Here is a 20897-nt window from a genome sequence, read left to right as displayed (position 1 = left end):
GCTGTATGAATTGCTATACTTTGTCTTTATTATAAGGCTGGTCATTCCCTTTTTTTTCTCTTTTTGGCCACACCACATGCGGAACTTCCCTGACCAGGGATCAAACCTGTCCCCGCTTCAGTGGAAGCACAGAGTCTTAACCACTGGACCACCATGGAAGTCCACCCTGGTCATTTATTTTAGCTTGACTTTATTTTGGTGAGGTATTAACTGCATTTCTGATATTCTTTAATCAAAATAAATCAACTGCATCTTTGACAAACTGGAACACATCTGAGTGTTGAACACTGTCTGAAATCTAGACTAGAATAGCATATTTAAATTGGGCATATTTTTTCAAAGAGGATTTGGACAAAATGAGAAAATGCCTGAATAATTTAAAGTTCTATGGCATCAATTATGAATTTATTTCTGGGATATGGATATTTGACCCTGGAATATACAGCAGTGCCTGTGCTTCCAGAGATTGATGTGTTTGTTTTATAAAGTTTGTTCAAAAGCTGGAAATACAAATCTCTTGTATCCTGTTTGGTATAGTAAAGCCAGCTTACCCTCCAAGCATCAGATACACTTTCATATAATTGCATTTGTTGCAAGTCTTTTCTGCTGACAGACTTGCCCTGATTGATTTTTTGAATTTTTAAAGTCATCTCTCTCCCTCTCTCTCTCTCTCTTTCTGCATTGTTTGAGCTTCATTACTGTTGTCAACCTCCACAGAATTTCTGGTTCATAATTAAAATACCCCTCTAAAAGGAGTGTGCCAAGTAGAATGACCTAGGAATGCAACAACAGAGATTTTTCAGCTTGGCAAAACTACCAAATCCAAAGACGCAGACCTACTAGAGAATGGACTTGAGGACACGGGGAGGGGGAAGGGTAAGCTGGGATGAAGTGAGAGAGTAGCATTGACATATATACACTACCAAACGTAAGGTAGATAGCTAGTGGGAAGCAGCCACATAGCACAGGGAGATCAGCTCCATGCTTTGTGACCACCTAGAGGGGTGGGATAAGGAGGGTGGGAGGGAGACGCAAGAGGGAGGGGATATAGGGATATATGTATATTTATAGCTGATTCATTTTGTTATACAGCAGAAACTAACACACCATTGTAAAGCAATTATACTCCAATAAAGATGTTAAAAACAAAACAAAACAAATCTACTTTCATTGTTTTCTCACCAGAGCAAATGTCCACATTAAGCCCTTTTTTGCAAACACTTTGGAGAAGTCAGCTACATTAGAATGCAGGGGATGAGGCCCTGTCAGGCAGCTTTCTTTGCTCCCCACCACATACTCCCTCCCAACAGCCCTCAGAAAAAGTCCTCCTAGTGTGTTATTTCAGTAACAAGCCACTTTGTGACTGCCAGGTGTGGAACATTGCCATTAACAAGCCAGCAGTCAGCCTCCTTTTATGGAGTCATAAATCCAGCAGGCTGGACCTGATCTTCCATGCTTGGTTTTTTCTGGCATAACAGACCCTTCCCCATGTGACAGCACACTCTACAGTGGCTAAGTAGGTCATCCTACATCCTGGTTTCTGAATTTCCAAGCATTAGGAAACACTATTTTCTCACTCAGGACGGGGCACACATCTTCTTGTCACGGTAAACTCACTTTCAAAGGACCTGTGTTACATGTCACCCATTTAACATGCTAGAATTATGATGCCATCCACAACCATATCTCAACTAGTTGCTAAGGCAGCTGTTAAAAGAGGGAAGCAAATTCCTGGACAGGGTTCAATGCCCCGCATTACCTCTCTGTGCTGCCTTCAGGGAAAACTGGCTACTTTTTACATGCAGAATTAGCAGTTACAGTTTTTACCCTGCAGTTTCCATTCCAGAGTGTGAGCTTCCTAAGGGAAAGTGCCTCTGCTGAACTTCTACTGATGACATCACTCTCTAGAGGATAAAACTGCGGACACAGAACAAACCCCAGTAAAATCAGTGCCAACTCCTAAAAGTGTTGGGTGAATCAAGTATAACCTGATTCAGAAAGAAGAGGCAGAAAATGAAGGCCTTTCTCTGGAAGAAAATACTGCAGCTTCTCTGGGTCATCTGAGTGTCTCTGTTTATTTAGTAGAACAACTTGATTTGATTCCTTTGGGAAAAGATTACTTGATCAGAATGTCAAAATCTGTGAAATGTACCTCCCAGCTGGGAAAGAAAATGAACATTCCAGGAAGGCAGATTCTATTTGGGTCATAATAGTCAACTATTACAAATTAAATCTAACCACAGAGCAGTTCTCCATTTTCGCATCTGTAAAATGTATATAATGCTTTAAAAGGCTTTTTATTTTATATAAACTGATATGTTTTATTACAATATTTATTTTACTTTATTGGCAATAATCTGAATTCTCTGAATTCACAATAAGCATCTTGAAACCCCTCTTCTGAATAACCAAATTCTTCTCAAAATATGTCCTGTTATAAAGTGTTACAAAGCTACTTCTCAAAATCAGTGTGGAAGGCTTTTGAACACATGTCTTTTGAGCTCTATATTTTCTCAGGTACCTCAGAGGACAGAAAAGCCTGAGTCAGTGGATCCCACTTAAAAAGTGAAGGGAAGAAATCCCAATAATAACAAACTATATGATCAAATTTAGGTGTTGTCTTGGGGACTGACGAGGAAGGAACTCTCCCAAAAGAACTCTGCCTAAAAATTCATTAAAATACAGATCCATAAACAGATCCAAATTTGATATTTTACATACGACCACATCCATTGACTTCTTTTTCCAGAAGAGAGAAGGAAAAAGAGACAAAAGAAAATAACAAGTTAGGATGGGAAAAATTGCATGCATTCCAAATTTAAATCAATACCAAAAGGCATTAGGGAAGAAAATATGTACATTTCAGCCTTAATATTAATAGAAATCCTTGCTTCTTGATTCAAAAGGAATATTTTCCTTTAAATGAAGATGGTGTGATATAGCACCGGGCTTTCAGTGGTCCCTCATCAAATATTAATTGTTGAGAATTCAGAAGTGGTAGACATATTGGAAATAAACAGTCTGGCATCCAGTTATGATACTCCTAGAAAGGCACTACCGTCAGGCAGAATTCAGCTCTAAAATAAAACAAAGGATTGTTTCAAATGATTGTTGGCTACTTTGAGAATTCCCAAGAAAAATAATTTATAAAATGTCTACCTTCTTATGTTAGTTGACTATTCTTCGGTCTACTTCAGGCTTATTCATTTCCTTCTTGTTTACTACTAATATACATACTTTCTTGCAATCAGAATAAACTCCAGTGTTGGAAAAAGTCAACAGACAGTATCATCTACTGTCAAGTTATGCTGGTAAATTATTGAATCTAGCCCCCGCTCTAAAACAGGAAACTCTGTCCTTAACTAACTGCTTTGTAGGCATTATTGAAGAGTGAGAGATCTGTGAACCTATGTCCTGGTAACTAAATGTGGAAAAGTTTCTTTTCTATCTGGAAGCAGACCAACAGAGAGCTCTAAATAGAAGCAGCTTAAGGGCTCAAAAGACTGCATAATTAGGTCTCTGCTTTACCTAAATGCACATGACAAACTTCTGGAATTGCTGAAAATCTGCTCCTTTTTACCACCATCAGTGAAATGAGAGCCACTCGGAGTTGGGAAACTGAGGCTGGAGGCTCAGAGCAGTTATCAGCTCTGTGGCCATGAGCAAGTCACCTTATCTCTCTTTGTTCACTTCCCTACAGTGTTGATTTGAAGCTCAAATGAGAGAATGCCTGTGGTGTGCAAACTACATCAGTTTAGAGGTGAAAGTTCTACAAACCATAATGTATAAGCAGAGCTACTGCCAGCAGGGCCACAGTGAATCTGCAATCCTGATGCTCAATTGAGGTCATGAGAGTTATAACAACACTCTGCTCAGATTCAAGTGTGGTATACAGATTCTTCAAAGGAAACTGCGAGAAAAAAGTTTGCTCTTCAAAGTTATTTAGAATAAGATTAAGGCAGTATCCTGGTAAACCTAGCCCCTGGCATCAGGCGATCTTAATTCACTCAACAGTGATAAAATTGTTGTACTATTCTGAAAGCACTATCATTGTGCAGAATCTGCAGGCATAAATGGCTAGAAACTGCAGCTGGAAGTTAACTCTAATTGTGATTTAACACTAGTTAGTAACGGTCATTTTCATAATCCTATTTTCATAAGGCTCTTTGCCAAAGTTGTCAAGGGTACCATTTGCTTCTCTGAATGACCGCGATTATTCTGTGCTGGGCAACGTGTCTGATTCACGTTTCATTCCTTCAATTAGCAGGCACTACAGGCACTCTTCTGGTCATTGGCAATAAAGAGATTATAGAAAATACCTACTTTATGAAGCTCATTGTTCTGTTGAAAAAACAAAAACGTAAATAGGAAACCAAAGTACGGCAATCAATGCTGTGAGAGAAGTAAGCGTAGATACTATAGAATACTTGAGTTTTATGGAGACCATATATCTTTTGTTCCAACTGTGGACAATGCTTTTACTAGTGTCTTTTTCATGGGATAAAAACCATGGATTTGTGGAATGAATGTGCTCCCATATTTTGTTTAGTTTATATGGGGGGGGTGGGGGGAAGAAGGTAGTGAAGTTGGAACTTCCATTATCACATTCCTAGACTATTTCTTCAAAGATGCCAGTAATGACTATTGAAATACATGTAGTTTGCACCACATGTACACAAAGCAAATACTTTAGGCCTGTTTGATATCCAATTTCAGTATGTTTTCCATCCACAAAAGGTAATTGCTGTAGAGATGCTTCATTGCTCACAGAAAAAAAGACATTCTGTGCCACTGGATTTCCCATGATAAGAATGCTTTTGGGAAAGAAAAAACATTGCTTAGTTCTGAGCCTGTGCTAATTCAAGAGTGAGTCTAAACCGCTATTTCTTACCACTGGAACATTAAAATATAGGACTGGTACTACACTCATCCATAAAATTGCCAGCTGGCTTCAGTTGCCCTCTACTTAAAAACAGTGCCACCTGTGGAAAAGGACTCTGGCTTTACTGGGTGAAAAGAATGCTACAGGTACCTCTATTTCTGATTTTCCAATTTAGAATTGGTATTGGTCATTCTTGGAAATTTTTCTAAGTTTAAATGGGAATCTTAAATCACTGTAGGAGTGCAAGAATATTTTGCAAGTATTGATAATTATGCATTGCCTAGAAGTTATAAAAATCAATGCTGAATACTGATACTGCAGCACTTCCCCAGTAATACAGACCTATATCAGCCACAACTGTTGATTTTAGAGTATTTCTAAAAATTACTCCTTCACATTTAATTTAAAAAAAACCAGGGTCGTTATGGACTGAATTTTTGTTTCCTACCTGCCCTCCCAATTCATATATTGAAACCCTAACCCCTAGTGTGGCTGTACTTAAAGGTGCGGCTCCTAAGGAAGCAATCAAGGTTAAATGAAGTCATAAGAGTAGGCCCCTGATCCAGTGGAATCCTTATACAGTAAAAAGAGACACAAGAGAGTTCACGCTCTCTTCCCCACACACACGCCCGGAGAAAAGGCCATGTGAGAACACAAGAAGACAGCCGTCTGCAACCCAAGGGGAGAGTTCTCACCAGACGCCAACCCTGCCAGCACCTTGATCTTGGACTTATAGCCTCCAGACTGTGAGAAAATAAATTTCTGTTTAACCACCCAGACTGTGTTAGTTTGTTATGGCTGTCTGAGCAGACTAATACAAGGGTTAAATGAATACTGTTGAGGTGTTTCAGATTATCCTGTGTCTTGACCTAAGGGATTCAGAAATGTATGGTAAAAAGGAGTATCAACCAGGAGCAAGATAAGTCTCTGAAGCAACAGTGGAGGCATTTCTATGAGACTACAACTAAAGGGTAAGCATCAGATTGGCATCATTTTGGATCAATGTCCAATGGGCTCCACTCCATAAACATGCCTCCAAGTGTCCTCTCCCTAATTCCTTCAGCAATGAGTTGTGACAACACTCGTGAGATGTTGCCACGAAGGATGCTCATTATGGACTCAGTGTCCAGTGGTTTTATTGGAGTTTAGCCACACAGGTATCCTGTCTGGCACATACTAAAATGCCACACTCCTTGAAGGAAAGTAAACGTTTAGCATAAGCCACACTGTTTGGGTAAGTAGCAGGTACCGTGAGCCACTCTTATTAGAGTGGTGGGAACTCTCTTGAAGTTCAAGTTCTCAGATGCCAGCCAAGGGCCCACTTTGTAAGCAGTTCTTTCAAAGCCCAGCAGTCAGGCTTGCTACATTTACTCTTTTTACACAATGGTAAAGATCACTGTGTAACAGGAGGCAGAATGAGCAGAAGTGCAGCGATTACGTTTAACGTCTGATTAGAATTCTTTAAGATTTACATATCACCTGTGCTGGTTGTGCTGTGTGCCTTCTCAGACCCGTCCCTGAGGGCTGGTCCTCAAGTTAATAAATACCATTTAGTCATTCCAGGAAATGGTATCTTGAATAGGTAAAATAAATAAATCATAAATAAAATCAGCAAGTGAGTCAACCTTCCTCTGTTGCTCTCTTATGCCTTTTCTGAATATGTTTAAACATATTGGAAACTATAGAACTGTCTTCTTATTATTGAAAAACATATACCAACCAGTCCTTTTGCTCAACTTAGTCCAGTTTCTGACTCTCATATGGGGGATCTTAATCTCCAGCAGTCTGGTAAAGCCTGTGGAATAGGCCTCATTCCAGAAGAGCTGCTTTAAATGCACAATATAAAATACATAGTGTTGCAAAGGAAACATATTGTATTGAAATTCGGTTATCAAATTTTAAAACTAATTTGCAAGATAGTAATCTATGTGCTTTTCTATTAACATAATAACATTATTATCACAGCAGGTCTAATAACTATCATAATTATTAAGTACTGATGAGTGCAAACAACATTTTAGGATGTCTTCAACAAAAACATTATGCTATGAAAATATCTGTAATGTCTTTTGGTACTTCTAATAACACTGTAGTTTGTTATCAACTTTCATAATTGAAAAAAAGGCTAAATTTCACTTAGAAATTAAAGAAAATCACGATATAATAATTTTTCTCATCCAAATTTACAGGATGCAGGGAAAAATTTCAGGCTCCTAGTATGATAAGATCAGGGGTTCTTTAAATCATTCCATTCAGTTCACAAACAGTTGACCAAGGGCAAGCAGATCTGTTTTGTTTGACTATTTCAAAGACAAAGTAAATTAGTTACCAAACTCATGTGATTTCACATAAAAATTCATACTTCTGGCTTCTCTGAAAAAAAATATGCAGACCAAGCAACAGTGGGCTGGTATTCCAAGGCAATGTACAAGTAGACTAAGTAGCAGCAGCCCTTCTACATATGGTGTGAACTTTCCAGTCTTCATAGCCACAGAGCCTTGCCTTACTCACGTGTGTTATCTACCTGGCTCCTGTAGCCACCTCTTTTTTGTTTTGTTTGTTTGGATTTTGTTTTTGTGTGCAGCCACCTCTTATATATGGCATTTTCCATTTCATTATGACCCTCTTTGCTGGGTGGCAATCAGTAGACATTTGCTTTCTAACAAAGGGGAAGAATTCTATTTGCATACCTACTGTCATCCCCATCTAACTTCCAGTCCTCTACTCTCAGCTACTGACACACTAAGGACCATAAGAAGCCACCTGTGTTAGTAAAGCTTCACTGAAGCACAACTATCCTCTTTTATTTATATACTATCTTTGGCTGCTGCTATGGACTGAACTGTGTTCCCCTAAAATCAATATGTTGAAGCCCTAATCCCCCAGTAGGATGATATTTGAAGAAAGAGTCTTGGGGAGATAATTGGGTTTAGATGAGGCCATGAGGGTCCTCATGATAAAATTAGTGTCTCTGTAAGAAGAGACCCGGGAGAAATTGCTTCCTCTCTCTATCTCTCTCCACCATATGAGGGCACAACAAGAAGGCAGACATTGCCAAACCAGAAATAAAAGAACACTTATCAGGGAACCGAATTGACCAGTGCCTTGATCCTGGACTTCGCAACCTCCAGAACTGTGAGAAATAAATTCATGTTGGTGAAGCCACTCAATCTATGGTGTTTTGTAATAGCAGCCCAAGTTAAGACAGCTAATATCACGCTGCAATTTTGGGGTTGAGTAGTTGAGACAGAAACTATATGGCCCTCAAATTCTAAAATATCTACTTTTTTCTGGTCCTTGCCAGAAAAATTTTGCCAACCCCTGCTCTAATTTTTGGATGAAATTACCAGTTATAGTTCTAGAAATTTTATATAGAGGGACCTAAGGATGGTTAGTGGGAGATATATCTGCATAACGAACGTCTTATTTCTCCTGAATAGAGATGGAGGCAAGCAGCTAAAGCATTACCAAATTCCTCCCTACTACAGCCACCAAGAACTAAACACTACAGAGCCACTGTATGTGCTTATGTGGCTGGAGCTGTAATCTATGAAGCCTGAAAACCTGAGTCCCAAATCTGCTCCCCCAACTTGGAGTTAGCCGTTAATTAATGGTTATGATAGCTAGGAGATATCAATAGCATGCTAAAGACATAGTCTTGATTCTACAATTCACAACCAATGTTCACTGAAAATAGTAGCAATAAGAACAAAATACTTTTGTTAATAGCTCAATGGGGGAATGAAGTTAAAGTAATTGAGTGAATGAGAAACTCTGTACATTGTTGACAGTGTGCCTGTAGGGTATTGTTGTAGGGGAAAAAAATCAGCTATTTTGACAAACAAAAGCAACATGGTATAATCTAAAGAATATGGGTTTTAGAATCAGATAGAGATGGACTCTGACCCGTAATTTATTTGGCAACTTGCTGTCTCACTCTCAGAACCTCAACCTCTCATCAATGAAATGGAGATTATACTGCCTCATCTGTGGGTTGTTGATATTTAATAAGATTAATTATTATATACAAAATATGTTGAAGTGCATGGCTATAAAATAGGCTCTCAAAATTGTAGCTATTCTCATGAATCATTTTTTTACAGTTTCTCTTCTTCATGAAAATACTTTTTTCTGAGAATAAAGTGACACTGATTAGCAATACACCCACATTCAAGTTATTGAAACCATCTATCAATTGCAAAAGGGCAAGAAATATTTTTTAAAAGTAAACAAACGAAAAACCTGACACATGTTATAACAAGGAACAAGGGAAGAAGCCATGTGATATAACTAGCACACCGGCACCTACAGAGGCAGGAGCTCCTTTCCTGGGTCCCATTAAAAAAAAAACAGCATGAGTTTTCTGTCTCTAACACCATCAGAGATAGGCACGCTGGTATGTATGCTCAGCTCTTATAACCAACGTGTGTGTGTGTGCACATGTGTAATGTGCACATGCTCAGATGTGTGAAAGAGAAAAAGAGATGATAGAGCTTTGTGATTAACTCATCTTGAAGAACCAAAATTTATTTGCCACTGCTGAGTTGTCTTAATTATTCCTCTTTGACACCTTTCATTGCAAATATATCAGTCAGTTACTTAATATTAATTTCTTTAGGTCTGAGTTCCCTCATGTGTTTGAAGGGAAAATAACTGCCCTTTTTTCCCCACAAGAATATTATAAACATCAGATGAGATGATGTGTAGAGAACAGTGCTTTGAGGAGGACAGTGACAAATAACATCTGTCCTGAGGACTGTAAGGACAGATCTGAGTTTTGGTAAACTTGTAGTATGTGGGAAGATTCTAAAACTGGCAAAATGTATATTGGGAAGATTTAATAAGACATAAGAGTTTCAAATACCCATCAGGTAGCCTTGTAGAAGAGAAGGTAGAACACAGACCTAAGGAGACATATTTCTGTGTAATACTAGACAGGACTCCAATTTCCCTAATGAATGAGCAGGTGTCCTGTTTGGTACCCCTCTTCCAGGTTTATCATTACCTTAACTCTCAATTACTTGCACAAATAGATGTTTCACATATTTGCATTTCACATAATATTCACACTTGGCTGTCATCTCCTTGAGCGTGGGGACTGTGTATTTAGTCCTCATGCTCTCTACAGCTCTTTACATTTTGTCTTGCAGGTTGTGGATGCTCAATAACTATTTGCTAACAAAATATAAACTGAAACTGCTATTCATATATAAATCAAGTGTTGTGACACTAGTATGAATATGACTCCTGAAGTCTTATCCTCTCTTAGAGCCCTGAGTAGAGAATTACGTTGATTTGCTTACTTATGCACATTTCTTTGTTGCTGCAGTAAAGATGTTAAATTGTCTCTTGGATTGATTTTTTTTCTCCATGTTAACTAGCAGGAAGGTTCTATTTAAGGGATTAGTGGAAGGGAAGCCTTGTTATTTCAAAATACTTCATCATAGACAGGTAATCATCTTAGATGAAATTCCTTAAGTGCTATTATCCAAACATCTATTTCACTGTTGGCAATAAAAGAGCCCTCGCCAATGTCCAATGACCTATAAGTCATAGATAGGAAATTTCTTTATGCAAATTAAATTTGTGCCACACTCATCAATAAAAAAGAAAACAGCAAGAAGATTAAAATTGCAGCAGCCATGCGAAGTAAAGGATTCCTAAATCTATTTATAGGATATGTCAGTGTGGCTAATTATTTTTTGAGATAGTGTGTTTGAAAGAATTAATGGGGAATGAGCTTTATGAATTGACTATTAAATGAGAGGGAGGGTGTAAAGAGAATCAGGAATATAAAGTAGGCAACCAGTTTGATTAACCTTACTAGCTTTAAAATATCCACATAATAAAGTAAGAGACACTGATATTAATTTTATGGTAGTATTATAAACCCCAAGAATTAACTAATTATATTATAGTACAGTTTATTTCTCCTCAAGTCTATTTTTCATTTTGCACTTAAATGATAAAGATTCAAATCTTTACCCATGTACTCAGGGTTTTTATCCCCTCTTTAAAAAGTAAACAAAATATAAAGAAAGGGGGAAAAATCAGGTCACTTTACATTGATGGGAATGTGCTACTACGAAATAAAATCACTTTACCACTCTTCAACTAACAGCATATAAGGTATTAACCCTCTAGATACTAATAAGTGGAAGTGGGTCCAGACAACATACCCGTTTCCTTAGATTGCAAGTAAGAGTGAGATTCCTTGAGAATGAGTTTGCAAAAGCTGTATAAAAGTCCAGGACTTTAAGCAAGGCTTCTCGCTTGATGATGTGGAGGTCACAGTATGTCAGTGCTCGGACATTGGCACAGGCATGAGCAAGGGTGGTTTCCTTCCAGAAGATGTCTCCAAATACATCCCCTTTCCCTGGAAAACAATTAAGATATAGGTATTCAAGTATCTACACTTGTTTTTATCCTAGTCATGATATTTTATTCAGTTTCATATATGGTATTGATCGTCTAGCATAATGGAGTCTAAGTATATAACACCATCTATATACATGTAACAATGTACAACATTTTCATATAATATGTAAAGTAACATCATCTTAAATTCAGTTCTTGAAGGAAATCCGGAGTGGCCTGAATAAATGAAATCCAACAGAGAAGCCAAGAACCTCATTTTAACAAATAGTTTCATTATCTTCTGCCACCTTAACTTTTTGCATTCTGACCAGAAGGAGCAAAGGTGACGTCTTAGGCTCATCCTTTCTTCTGCTCCTTCTGCTAGAAGTGACAGTAAGAGGCAATATACAAGGATATTACAGCCTTTATAAATCTGGAACTGACTCGACATATGTTAAACATACATTATTCAGCAACTAAGTCTTGTGCTCCAGGCAAACAAAACCTCACCATCACTGATTCCTAAAGGATATCCTTCTCTTTTCACCAAGCCAAACTCTATTCAAGGCCTCAGGGCCAGCGAGAGAGCTCTAGTCCATAATAATAGAGCCAAAGAGGTTAAATTGGGTAAAACATGGAGGCCCAGATTTGCTATGCCATAAACAGTTCCATAAAGGGCGCTGTACTGTAGTCAAATGTGGATGTCTTTTTAAAATTCTAGAATTCTAGAACACAGGAATCAACTATTCACTTCAGAGCAACGCCCACTGGTGACCTGAAATCAATAGTTCACCATCCTGAGTCAAGAGTACTTAGTTGCCCAAACAAAGGGAAATGAAGAAGCTTCAGAGCTTAAGTTCTGAAAGGCTTTTCTGCTGAGGCAATTCCATAAGTGTCCCTGGCTTCTGAAGGGCTGTCAACTGTGTTCTCTGTTCTTCTGTAGGAAAGGGAAAGTTTTAAAGAGAAAAAAGACAGGGAATATTTCTAGGTGTAAAAAAAAACTCTTCCTAGAGCCACGCTACCAAAGATTTATTCTTTCTGCACTCTAACCACAGAGATGAGTGAATATCTGCTCTCATTATTAAGATTAAAGTCAGAACTGACAGGAAAAAAGAAGAAGAAAGACTACTTGTAACACCTCAGGCCAGTCAGACCACTGGAAAGAAAAGATAGTGTGTAACCAGAGAAATAAGAGAGAGGGGAAGGGAGAGAGAACAAGACAGAGACACAGAGAGAGACAGAGAGAGAGAGGCTGAGGCTGACTGAGATTACAGATTCTTTGCCCACCCCACACAGGCAGTTTGGAAATCCTTAGAGAACCACGAGGCACTCTGGTATGGAGAGAGAAAACATATATATTATTGAGGAGGTGGTTAAAACCACCATGTGATCAAATGATCAGCATAAAATAACCATAATAGATATTTAATACATCTTGAGCAGTATCATTTGTTACCTGACCCTCCCCAAATTCCTTTAGTTCATGACACTGATGAATGACTTAAATGTCTCACAGTCATATATTTGTTCAAGGAAGGATAACTAGAGACCTGAGAGTCAAATAAGGTGTCTGAGGTTATACAGCATTAAAGTAACGTAAGGGAGACTTTAACTACAGAAATTTAAAAGATAAACCTTACCTCCACTTAGATGAATTTCAGAAATCCATAAACGGCATTACTTTTAAACTAGTAATTCCAATTATAGGTATTTACTCTAATTGCATTCTCAGAAGTACCAAAACTGCTTATAAGAATGTTCACTGAAGTGATATTTATAATAGCCATAAAAGGTAGAAACAAGATAAATGTGAATGAAAACATAAATAAATTATGGAATATTATGCAGCCACTAAATATCATAAATTTTTTAAAGTAACAGAGAAATGTTCACATTATGTAAAATAACAAAAGCAGGATATCAAATCATACATATAGTATTATCTCATTTTATACACCCTCTTCTCCCCAGAAACACACACATGTATACACAAAGCGAATGCATCAAATAGTAGGTTTTCTCTCATTACAGGCTAATGGATGAGTTTTATTATGTCTTATAATTTACTTGCATTATTTTTTAAACAGAAGACATCAACAGCTATTATATTTTCTTAGTCCCCCGTGCTATGGAAATAACAGGGCATTGATCCACTTCCTGTTCCTTTTCCTCTATTGTCATTATTACTCTTTCTATACTGGCTTTTATCTTGAAGAGAGAAAAATGATTACATTTCTCTCTGATACATTTCTGAAACACTTTCTCAAGTTATCATTTATAATACAAGCTCTGACCCATTTATAAGTACTCATCACTTTTCAACTAATTGATTTTCATGTATAGTAAACACAATAATAATTACTAGTGCCTTTGACTCAGTAATTTCACTTCTGGAAATCAATCAAAAGATTTAGAACAAACACATGTAATATTCACTGGAGTGCTATTAATCATAACTTCAGACTGGCAAAAATAAATAAATAAAATATCCAACGAAAACAGAAATCTATATCTATATATAAATTCATATAGAATTAAAACTAGTTTCAGAACTAACATGCAGAAATACAAATCTTATAATGTTAAATAAAAAAAAAGATACAAACAATGATTATGGTTATAGCTATAATAAAGTACATTAAAAAGTACATAAAGTACATAAAAATGAAACTGAAACTCTAAGACTAAAAGAATTTTCAATTAAAAGTCTACTATTTCTTAATTTCTTAAAGAAAAATAATCTTGATAGGGCCAAAATATATTGTTTTATTATTCTATATAGTATATTCTATGTTATTATTAATTTGTTGATTGATAATAAATTGTGTTAAAAATCAAAAAGGATATAAGACTAAAAGAAAATGCACATAGCTATTACAGCAATTGGCTTCAAGTGATGTGCTTATTGTTTTCCTTCTTTCTACTTTTTGTTTTCTAAATTTTTCTGTAATGAATCTTTTATTTTAAAATAGCAATTATTTTCACAGATGTTTTTCCTTATACTTTTAAATATAACAGGTACACAGATCTGCAGAACAGTAAATATTCATTGATTGATAAGTGTATCATCAATAGGCAAAAAATACTCAATATATATATAAATTTCCCCTTGCCATACATAGACCATTTTAAATTGTGGAGGTCTTCAAATATCTGTTATATGTTTTATTTTACCTAACTGATGAAATTAAAATTCTCACCATATTTCTATCAAAAATTTTAAATTTAAGTTATTTATCTTTTTTACTATCATGGGGAAATAAAAAGTCTATGAGGCTGAAAAGTAACACAAAAATTTAACTGACTCAACCAAAGTAAAACTTATCCTCTGCTCCTCTCCCTAAAAATGTTTGGAGAAACATAGTGAAATTAATCAATGTGAATTATTCTGCTCCAAACATCAGAACTCACATTACATATAAACAATACTAATTGTTTTATAACATAGAATTTCCATTAGGATACACAATATATCAATTAGACATTAATCTAATCAACCATTTCAAACTATTTTGCTTTATCCAGTTTTCTATATCACCTAATAGTCACTCAATTCACAACAAACATTTAAGGAACTTGTAGAAAGATAGTTGTCTTGTAAATCAGTTAATTTATGAGCTGACTAATGTTCTTCAGGAAATATTATGCACATTTACACTGAGTAATGTGCAGGAGTCACAGCTGTGAAGACATGTGGTTATGCATGGACTATCTAATAGAGAAGCGGCCTTTTTTTTTCATCACAAAGATTTTGCACACTTTCAGGACTGGGAAATCCTGTTCATCCTCATAACTATAGAATATTTGATGCTAGTTTTTAGGTCAGTTCCCACTGGGTGCAAGTAGTCTCAGCTAGAAACATTTTAGAGTTTGAGAAAAGTAACCTTCCCCCAAAGCCCTAAAATTACTAGAAAAGCTCACACTCAATATGAAAGTTGCTGTTTGGTCTATTTATATTTTCTCAGTTCTTTGCATCGTCTTATGAAGTATTTTACTTTCAAACCACAGGAAACAGGATTGTAAAACAGAAGTAAATGTTAAAGATTCATAGAGCAAAAAAACTGGAAAATTTAAAGACAAAACAGAGACAAAAAGTTACAACATAATTAAAGAAGTAATACAGATCATGGTATGCCGGTACCCTGACATGCTGGTTTTACAGACAGTGTTTTTATTTTAATGTGAAACACATCGTTTGGTGAGTTAATGACATAGATAAAATGAATTTATAAAAATTATCTCAGTTATTCATGAGTGAGTACAGCTATCTATCATAGCCAACGAATCCCTAAAAATATAGCATTTGAAGTTTACTTAGGTAGTTTCCTGTGAGTGTATGTGAGGTTGTACTGTAGCTCTATTTAACGATTCTTCTACAGAATGACTTAATTCACATTTTTACTTTTATCAGTCAGCCCTTCACTATAACTGATTGTTGTAGTCAGCTCATAAACTTTATTATGAATACATATGAACAAAAATATTCATTTACAAATGAACAACACTAAGAGTTTTTAAATTATGTGATTTTAAATTGAGTTGGACTATTTGCGGACAGCAGATGCCATAAAGTAATATTTTGAAGGACAAGAACAGAAAGAAGATGATGAGCATTAAACTTTAGAAATTATATTGGTGTGTAAGAATAGAATCTTTAAAATATTTAGAATTGGTGCCTGCCAATCTTCAGTGATTGATGTCCAAAGTCATTCTGTTGAAAAATTATAATGGATACATCTTGACACTTTTAGAGAAGCCAATAATTCTTATCTACAAAAAAATCACTGATTTAGCTTATGAATTTTTATTTACACACACAAAGAATGAGCCAAATAGCTGTTACTAAGTGGGATAGGGAGGGTGGAAGGGAGGCTCAAGAGGGAGGGGATATAGGGATATATGTATGGCTGATTCATTTTGTTATACAACAGAAACTAACACAGTATTGTGAAGCAATTACACTCCAATAAAGATCTATAAAAAAATAAAGGAGACGTAAAAAAATAGAGAGTATCCTGATAGATAAGTAAGGGATGATGGTAGCTGCCTCTGAGGAGGTAGAAGATATGGTAAGTAGCAAGCTGGTAATCCTGAATTTGGCACTATTAGTGTTAAGAACAAATTGGTTACATACAGAAACCCAAACATGTGTCCAAATCAAGAAAGTTAGTAGCATATTATAAAAAACACGTCCAAGAAAAAGACTAAACTAAAAAGCAGTTATATCTTGAAATTCTTCTGTTTTCTTTTTCTAAGAAAGCATTTAGAGTTGAAGCCTATTATAATGTTCATATTATAACTAAGTCTTGCACACTTCACACCTATCAAATGGTAGAAATGATGGCTGTCCTCTTCATCCCATTCAATGAATACATCTAGCATCCTAACCCTAGCTCTAATACTACCCTTCAGCTAGAACATGTGCTTTATGCTGTGGAGGGATAGAGACATGCAGGAAATAGAAATGCTGTTCTCAAGAATTTTTAATGTATAATAAGAAAGACTCTTATTATATGTCCAAAAAAATGATAAAATAGGAAAAAATAAAATAAGTACTATAGGATCAGGATAGGGAATGCACACAAGAAAAAACATTTGTTTTGAATTTGAGGGTATTTAGTTAAGACCTCACAAGTAAAGTAGTGTTTGGGTTTAATCACAGTGGAGCCTTCAAGAGAAGAGCAGTACTTTTTGTGAAACAGCAGCATGAGCATGATCTGCCCAGGGGATGATGAGCAGTATTAGCCCAATACTGGAAACCTATGGGACATAGAGAGAAGGCCAAGTCTAGAGGGAAAACACAGCACCCAAGAGGGAGAACATTTAATGCAATGCAACAGTCTGCTTCATCCTATTTCAAAGACGAACGACTAGGCTTCCCTGGTGGCGCAGTGGTTGAGAGTCCACCTGCTGATGCAGGGGACACGGGTTCGTGCCCCGGTCCGGGAAGATTCCACATGCCGCGGAGCGGCTAGGCCCGTGAGCCATGGCCGCTGAGCCTGCGCGTCTGGAGCCTGTGCTCCGCAACGGGAGAGGCCATGGCAGTGAGAGGTCCGCATACCGCAAAAAAAAAAAAGATGAACGACTAAAAGTGTTTCAAGTAAAGAGAGTCATGGCCTATCCAATGCTTTAATAGCAGAACTAATGACAGTGTGAAGAGTGGCAAAGGAAGTACTGTTACATCACTGTGAGACAACCATATAATATTTCACAGATTACAAATACATGATTTCACCTCACCTCATAATTACCACATCATGAGTTAAGGCAGTGACAACAAGATTAAAGAGGACAGAAAGACACAAAAGATATGGTGGCAGAAAACAAAAGCTCCATGATTTGCCTATTGATCTGAGTGAGGTGGAAGGAGTAACATTTAAAATACTCTAGGAAGAAATGTGAACCAAGAATTTCATATCCAGCAAAATGGATTTTCAAGAATAAAGGACACAAACTATACCAACAATATAAAAGAACTCAGGGAATTTTGCTCCCATGGATTTTTCCTACTATTAGTGAATAATCTTCATACAACCAAAATAGTTAGAGTGACACTGACATAAAGACTAGTGGTAGCACTAACTATACAGTTACTTGTAGAATTAAGACTAAATGAAGGTTAAAAGGGAGAGGGTACAGCATGCAATGGTTATATGCTTTAACAATATATAGTACAACTACTAAAAATAATGATGGATGGGGGAGAACGGGACAAGCATATGCAAAAATCTTTTTATGTATTTTCAGTAATCATATTGGTGGTGATGGCATTAGTACTGTTATTCTAAGGTTGTTATATTTGTAATGTGGCATAAAGCAATTGAGCAATTATGCAATATTTTAATTATATCATCCACAGCATTCTCAATATGGAAGGAAGTAGTTGAAGATGCAATATAGACAAGGATAGATAAAGCCCTATTGTATTCAGTTTTAGTTAAATATATTGTATGAACTCATGAGAAATTTTATTTATATATGTGTTCATATATACATATATATATACATACTACACACACATACACAGACACACATACAAATATTTTTCTCTTCATTTTATTTATTAAATGGACCAAGAGACAATGACCAACTCAGTAGCAGTGAATATCTGTAGGACAAAGATTGTGAAATATTTTTCACAAAAACAAATTCAAGCTTCTTGGAGAAATGACTAATGGCTGATTCCAGGTGTGGGGCAGAATTATACAAGATGAGGATCTGGTCATATTACATAGCAAAGAAAGACTGCTGTATCAAAAAGGCACAGGAGCCAACTTGAAGAGGCTCTTACTTGCCAAAGATAGGACAGTTTGCACTTCAATAATGGTCAAAACTGCAAAGCACTGAAATTCATCATTTGTTTAAATTCATTAGTACATAAGGATATTTTTAAGAAACTATCTAGGTACCCTCAGAGGATAAGAAACCAATTAGTTATCTTAAAAGTTGGTATATAATGGAGAAGTATCAAGCATATATGTGGCCATTCCTATGTGAACTTCACACTGAATAAACAAATAGTAGTTGAGAGGAAGTATCTCTCTATAAAAGCATTCCAACTAACAAACAAAAATATAAAATTAGAACATGTTCATTTTGCAACTCCCAGTGAATTAATGGATCTAGGCATTGAGTATCAACAGTTGTTAACACCATCAAAAAATGCAACTAGATAATCACGTCATCTGATGAAAGAACACACCCACCTAGAGTCTTGCAAAGGGATTGAACCTGAGTCTAATCATCAAATTTAGAAATAAGCAAATCAAATTTGGTGTTTAGGATGGGTCACACAGTGGGACTTCTCCAGGGGGGCAGGGGTTGTAAAAGTTCTGTTTCTTAACTTGTGAAATGGTTACAGGATCTTTGATTATAAAGTTTCATTAGGTTATATGTTTATATTGTGAGATTTCTGAATCTGTTTTTTAGTTTGCAAACTTAAAAATTCAAGTAATTTTGATGTGCATGTACTCATCAATAACACCTCCCCCTCTGCATACCAAAAGGAAGACTGAATTCTCAATGGCATTCACCAAGTAAGTAAACCAACACCTACAACTGACTAGCTTTGATCTTCTTAGTGACAAAACGAAACCAACTTATTAAACCTGTAATTAGTTAAGTTTTCAATTCCTTAAAGACAAAAGAATCCTTGATACTTTTTGAGAAAATATGAAATAATGGGCTTAATTAGGGGAAGGCAGGGTAGAGGAGGAGAGTGGGAGCAAGACACTGATATGTAGGTAGATATAAGAAATCTGGAAAAATGAAGATGAAGCTTTCTGTACGTGGATGCCATGACCTCAGGAAAAAAAAAAAAAAGAGCAATGAGAAAAGCAGGCCAAGCATCCCTACTCTGTCCAGAGACTGTGAGCATTTAAGGGAAGAGCAGAGGATTCAGCCTAAGAACTGAGACAAGTCACAAGGCCAGTACAAACTCAATGAGTGGAGAAATAGACTCCACCTCTGCATGGAAGAAACTGCAAAGATTTGTGGCCATTCTTGCAATCCTGGAGCATTCTTAAAAGCTTCATTTCCACTTTAATACCTACCAACTAGATGGACCCTGAACTCTTCCAATACCCAGATGAAAGACCCATAAGCAGAACTTAAGATCCTCATCTTGTGTTCTGAGGGCTCATGAGATTCACACTCTGAGCCAGCTCTCCCCAGTCCTAAACACCTGCCTGGCGTAAACTAGTCACTGGGAGGAGGACCATATTTGTGGATATTTAGTAGCTGATTAACCATCTTATACTTGGGTCATGTTTGGTTTTTTGTAACATACACTGGTGTGGTACTTAGTGTTGTTAGAAGAAAATTGTTTTTAATAAAAGGAAACAAATTGGTAAAGTTAACATAGGCCCTCCATTTTCTGTCAAGATTAAACCAACTAGTTGCATAATTTCAAAATTCCATTTTAAAATTCCTGTTAAAGAAAGCATCACATTTGTAATGTGATGGTTAAGAGAATGGACATTGAGTCAGATAAATCTGGGTTCAAATCCTATACCCACCACTTATTTTCTAGCTGTGACCTAGGGCAAATCACCTGATACTGCAGAGCCTTGGTTTTTTCATCTATAAGATGACTACAGCAAATACTTTTTTCACAGAGTAAATTAGAGAATTTGATGTAATAATGCTTATAAGATAATGAGTATTTAACAACTATTGGTATTTAAATCAGACTTTCAAAGGGGTCTGGATTTCATTTCTCAAAAATATACTTTAAATATTTTGATAGGAAATCTTAAAATCAAAACATTACTATAGAGTTTAAATTTTACTTAAGTATAGGCAAGCTCAGTTACTAACTACACATAAGATTTTTTCTTTCCATAAGCCGCTTTTAACTCTTAAATGTTAATTTTCTAGTAAAATTAATTCTAATTTGTAGACCTATTCCTTCCAGTTGATGTCAAAAGTAATGTCACTTTTAGGAATTAAAGCCAAATCCCCTTCCACAGATATAAAGTTTTTCTACCATGGTCAATGACCAGGGTACAAGTTAGATTCTTTCTTGTTACTGGGAGTTCCTGATGGAGAACAAGGAAGGAGTGTTTTGTTAAAGAGTTGTTAGTGACCTCAGATATTTAATATTTATCTTTTCTTATTCTCCTTGTTCAAACTTCCTGGCTAACAGTAGGAAAATATT

At 36.3% G+C, this 20897-nt stretch overlaps 1 protein-coding gene across 1 annotated transcript in view; it reads right to left on the bottom strand.

Moving 5' to 3' along the window:
* KCNH5 (potassium voltage-gated channel subfamily H member 5) overlaps positions 1–20897 on the bottom strand; it is a 352691-nt gene that overhangs the window by 50495 nt on the left and 281299 nt on the right. The window contains exon 10 of the mRNA XM_060098063.1: positions 11062–11258. Within this exon, the coding sequence (XP_059954046.1) occupies positions 11062–11258 (197 nt within the window). The remainder of the gene's footprint in view (positions 1–11061; positions 11259–20897) is intronic.

The sequence above is a fragment of the Mesoplodon densirostris genome, chromosome 4 (genome assembly GCF_025265405.1).
Source record: "Mesoplodon densirostris isolate mMesDen1 chromosome 4, mMesDen1 primary haplotype, whole genome shotgun sequence".
Lineage (NCBI taxonomy): Eukaryota > Metazoa > Chordata > Mammalia > Artiodactyla > Ziphiidae > Mesoplodon > Mesoplodon densirostris.
This window is presented reverse-complemented; position numbering and strand designations above follow the sequence as displayed.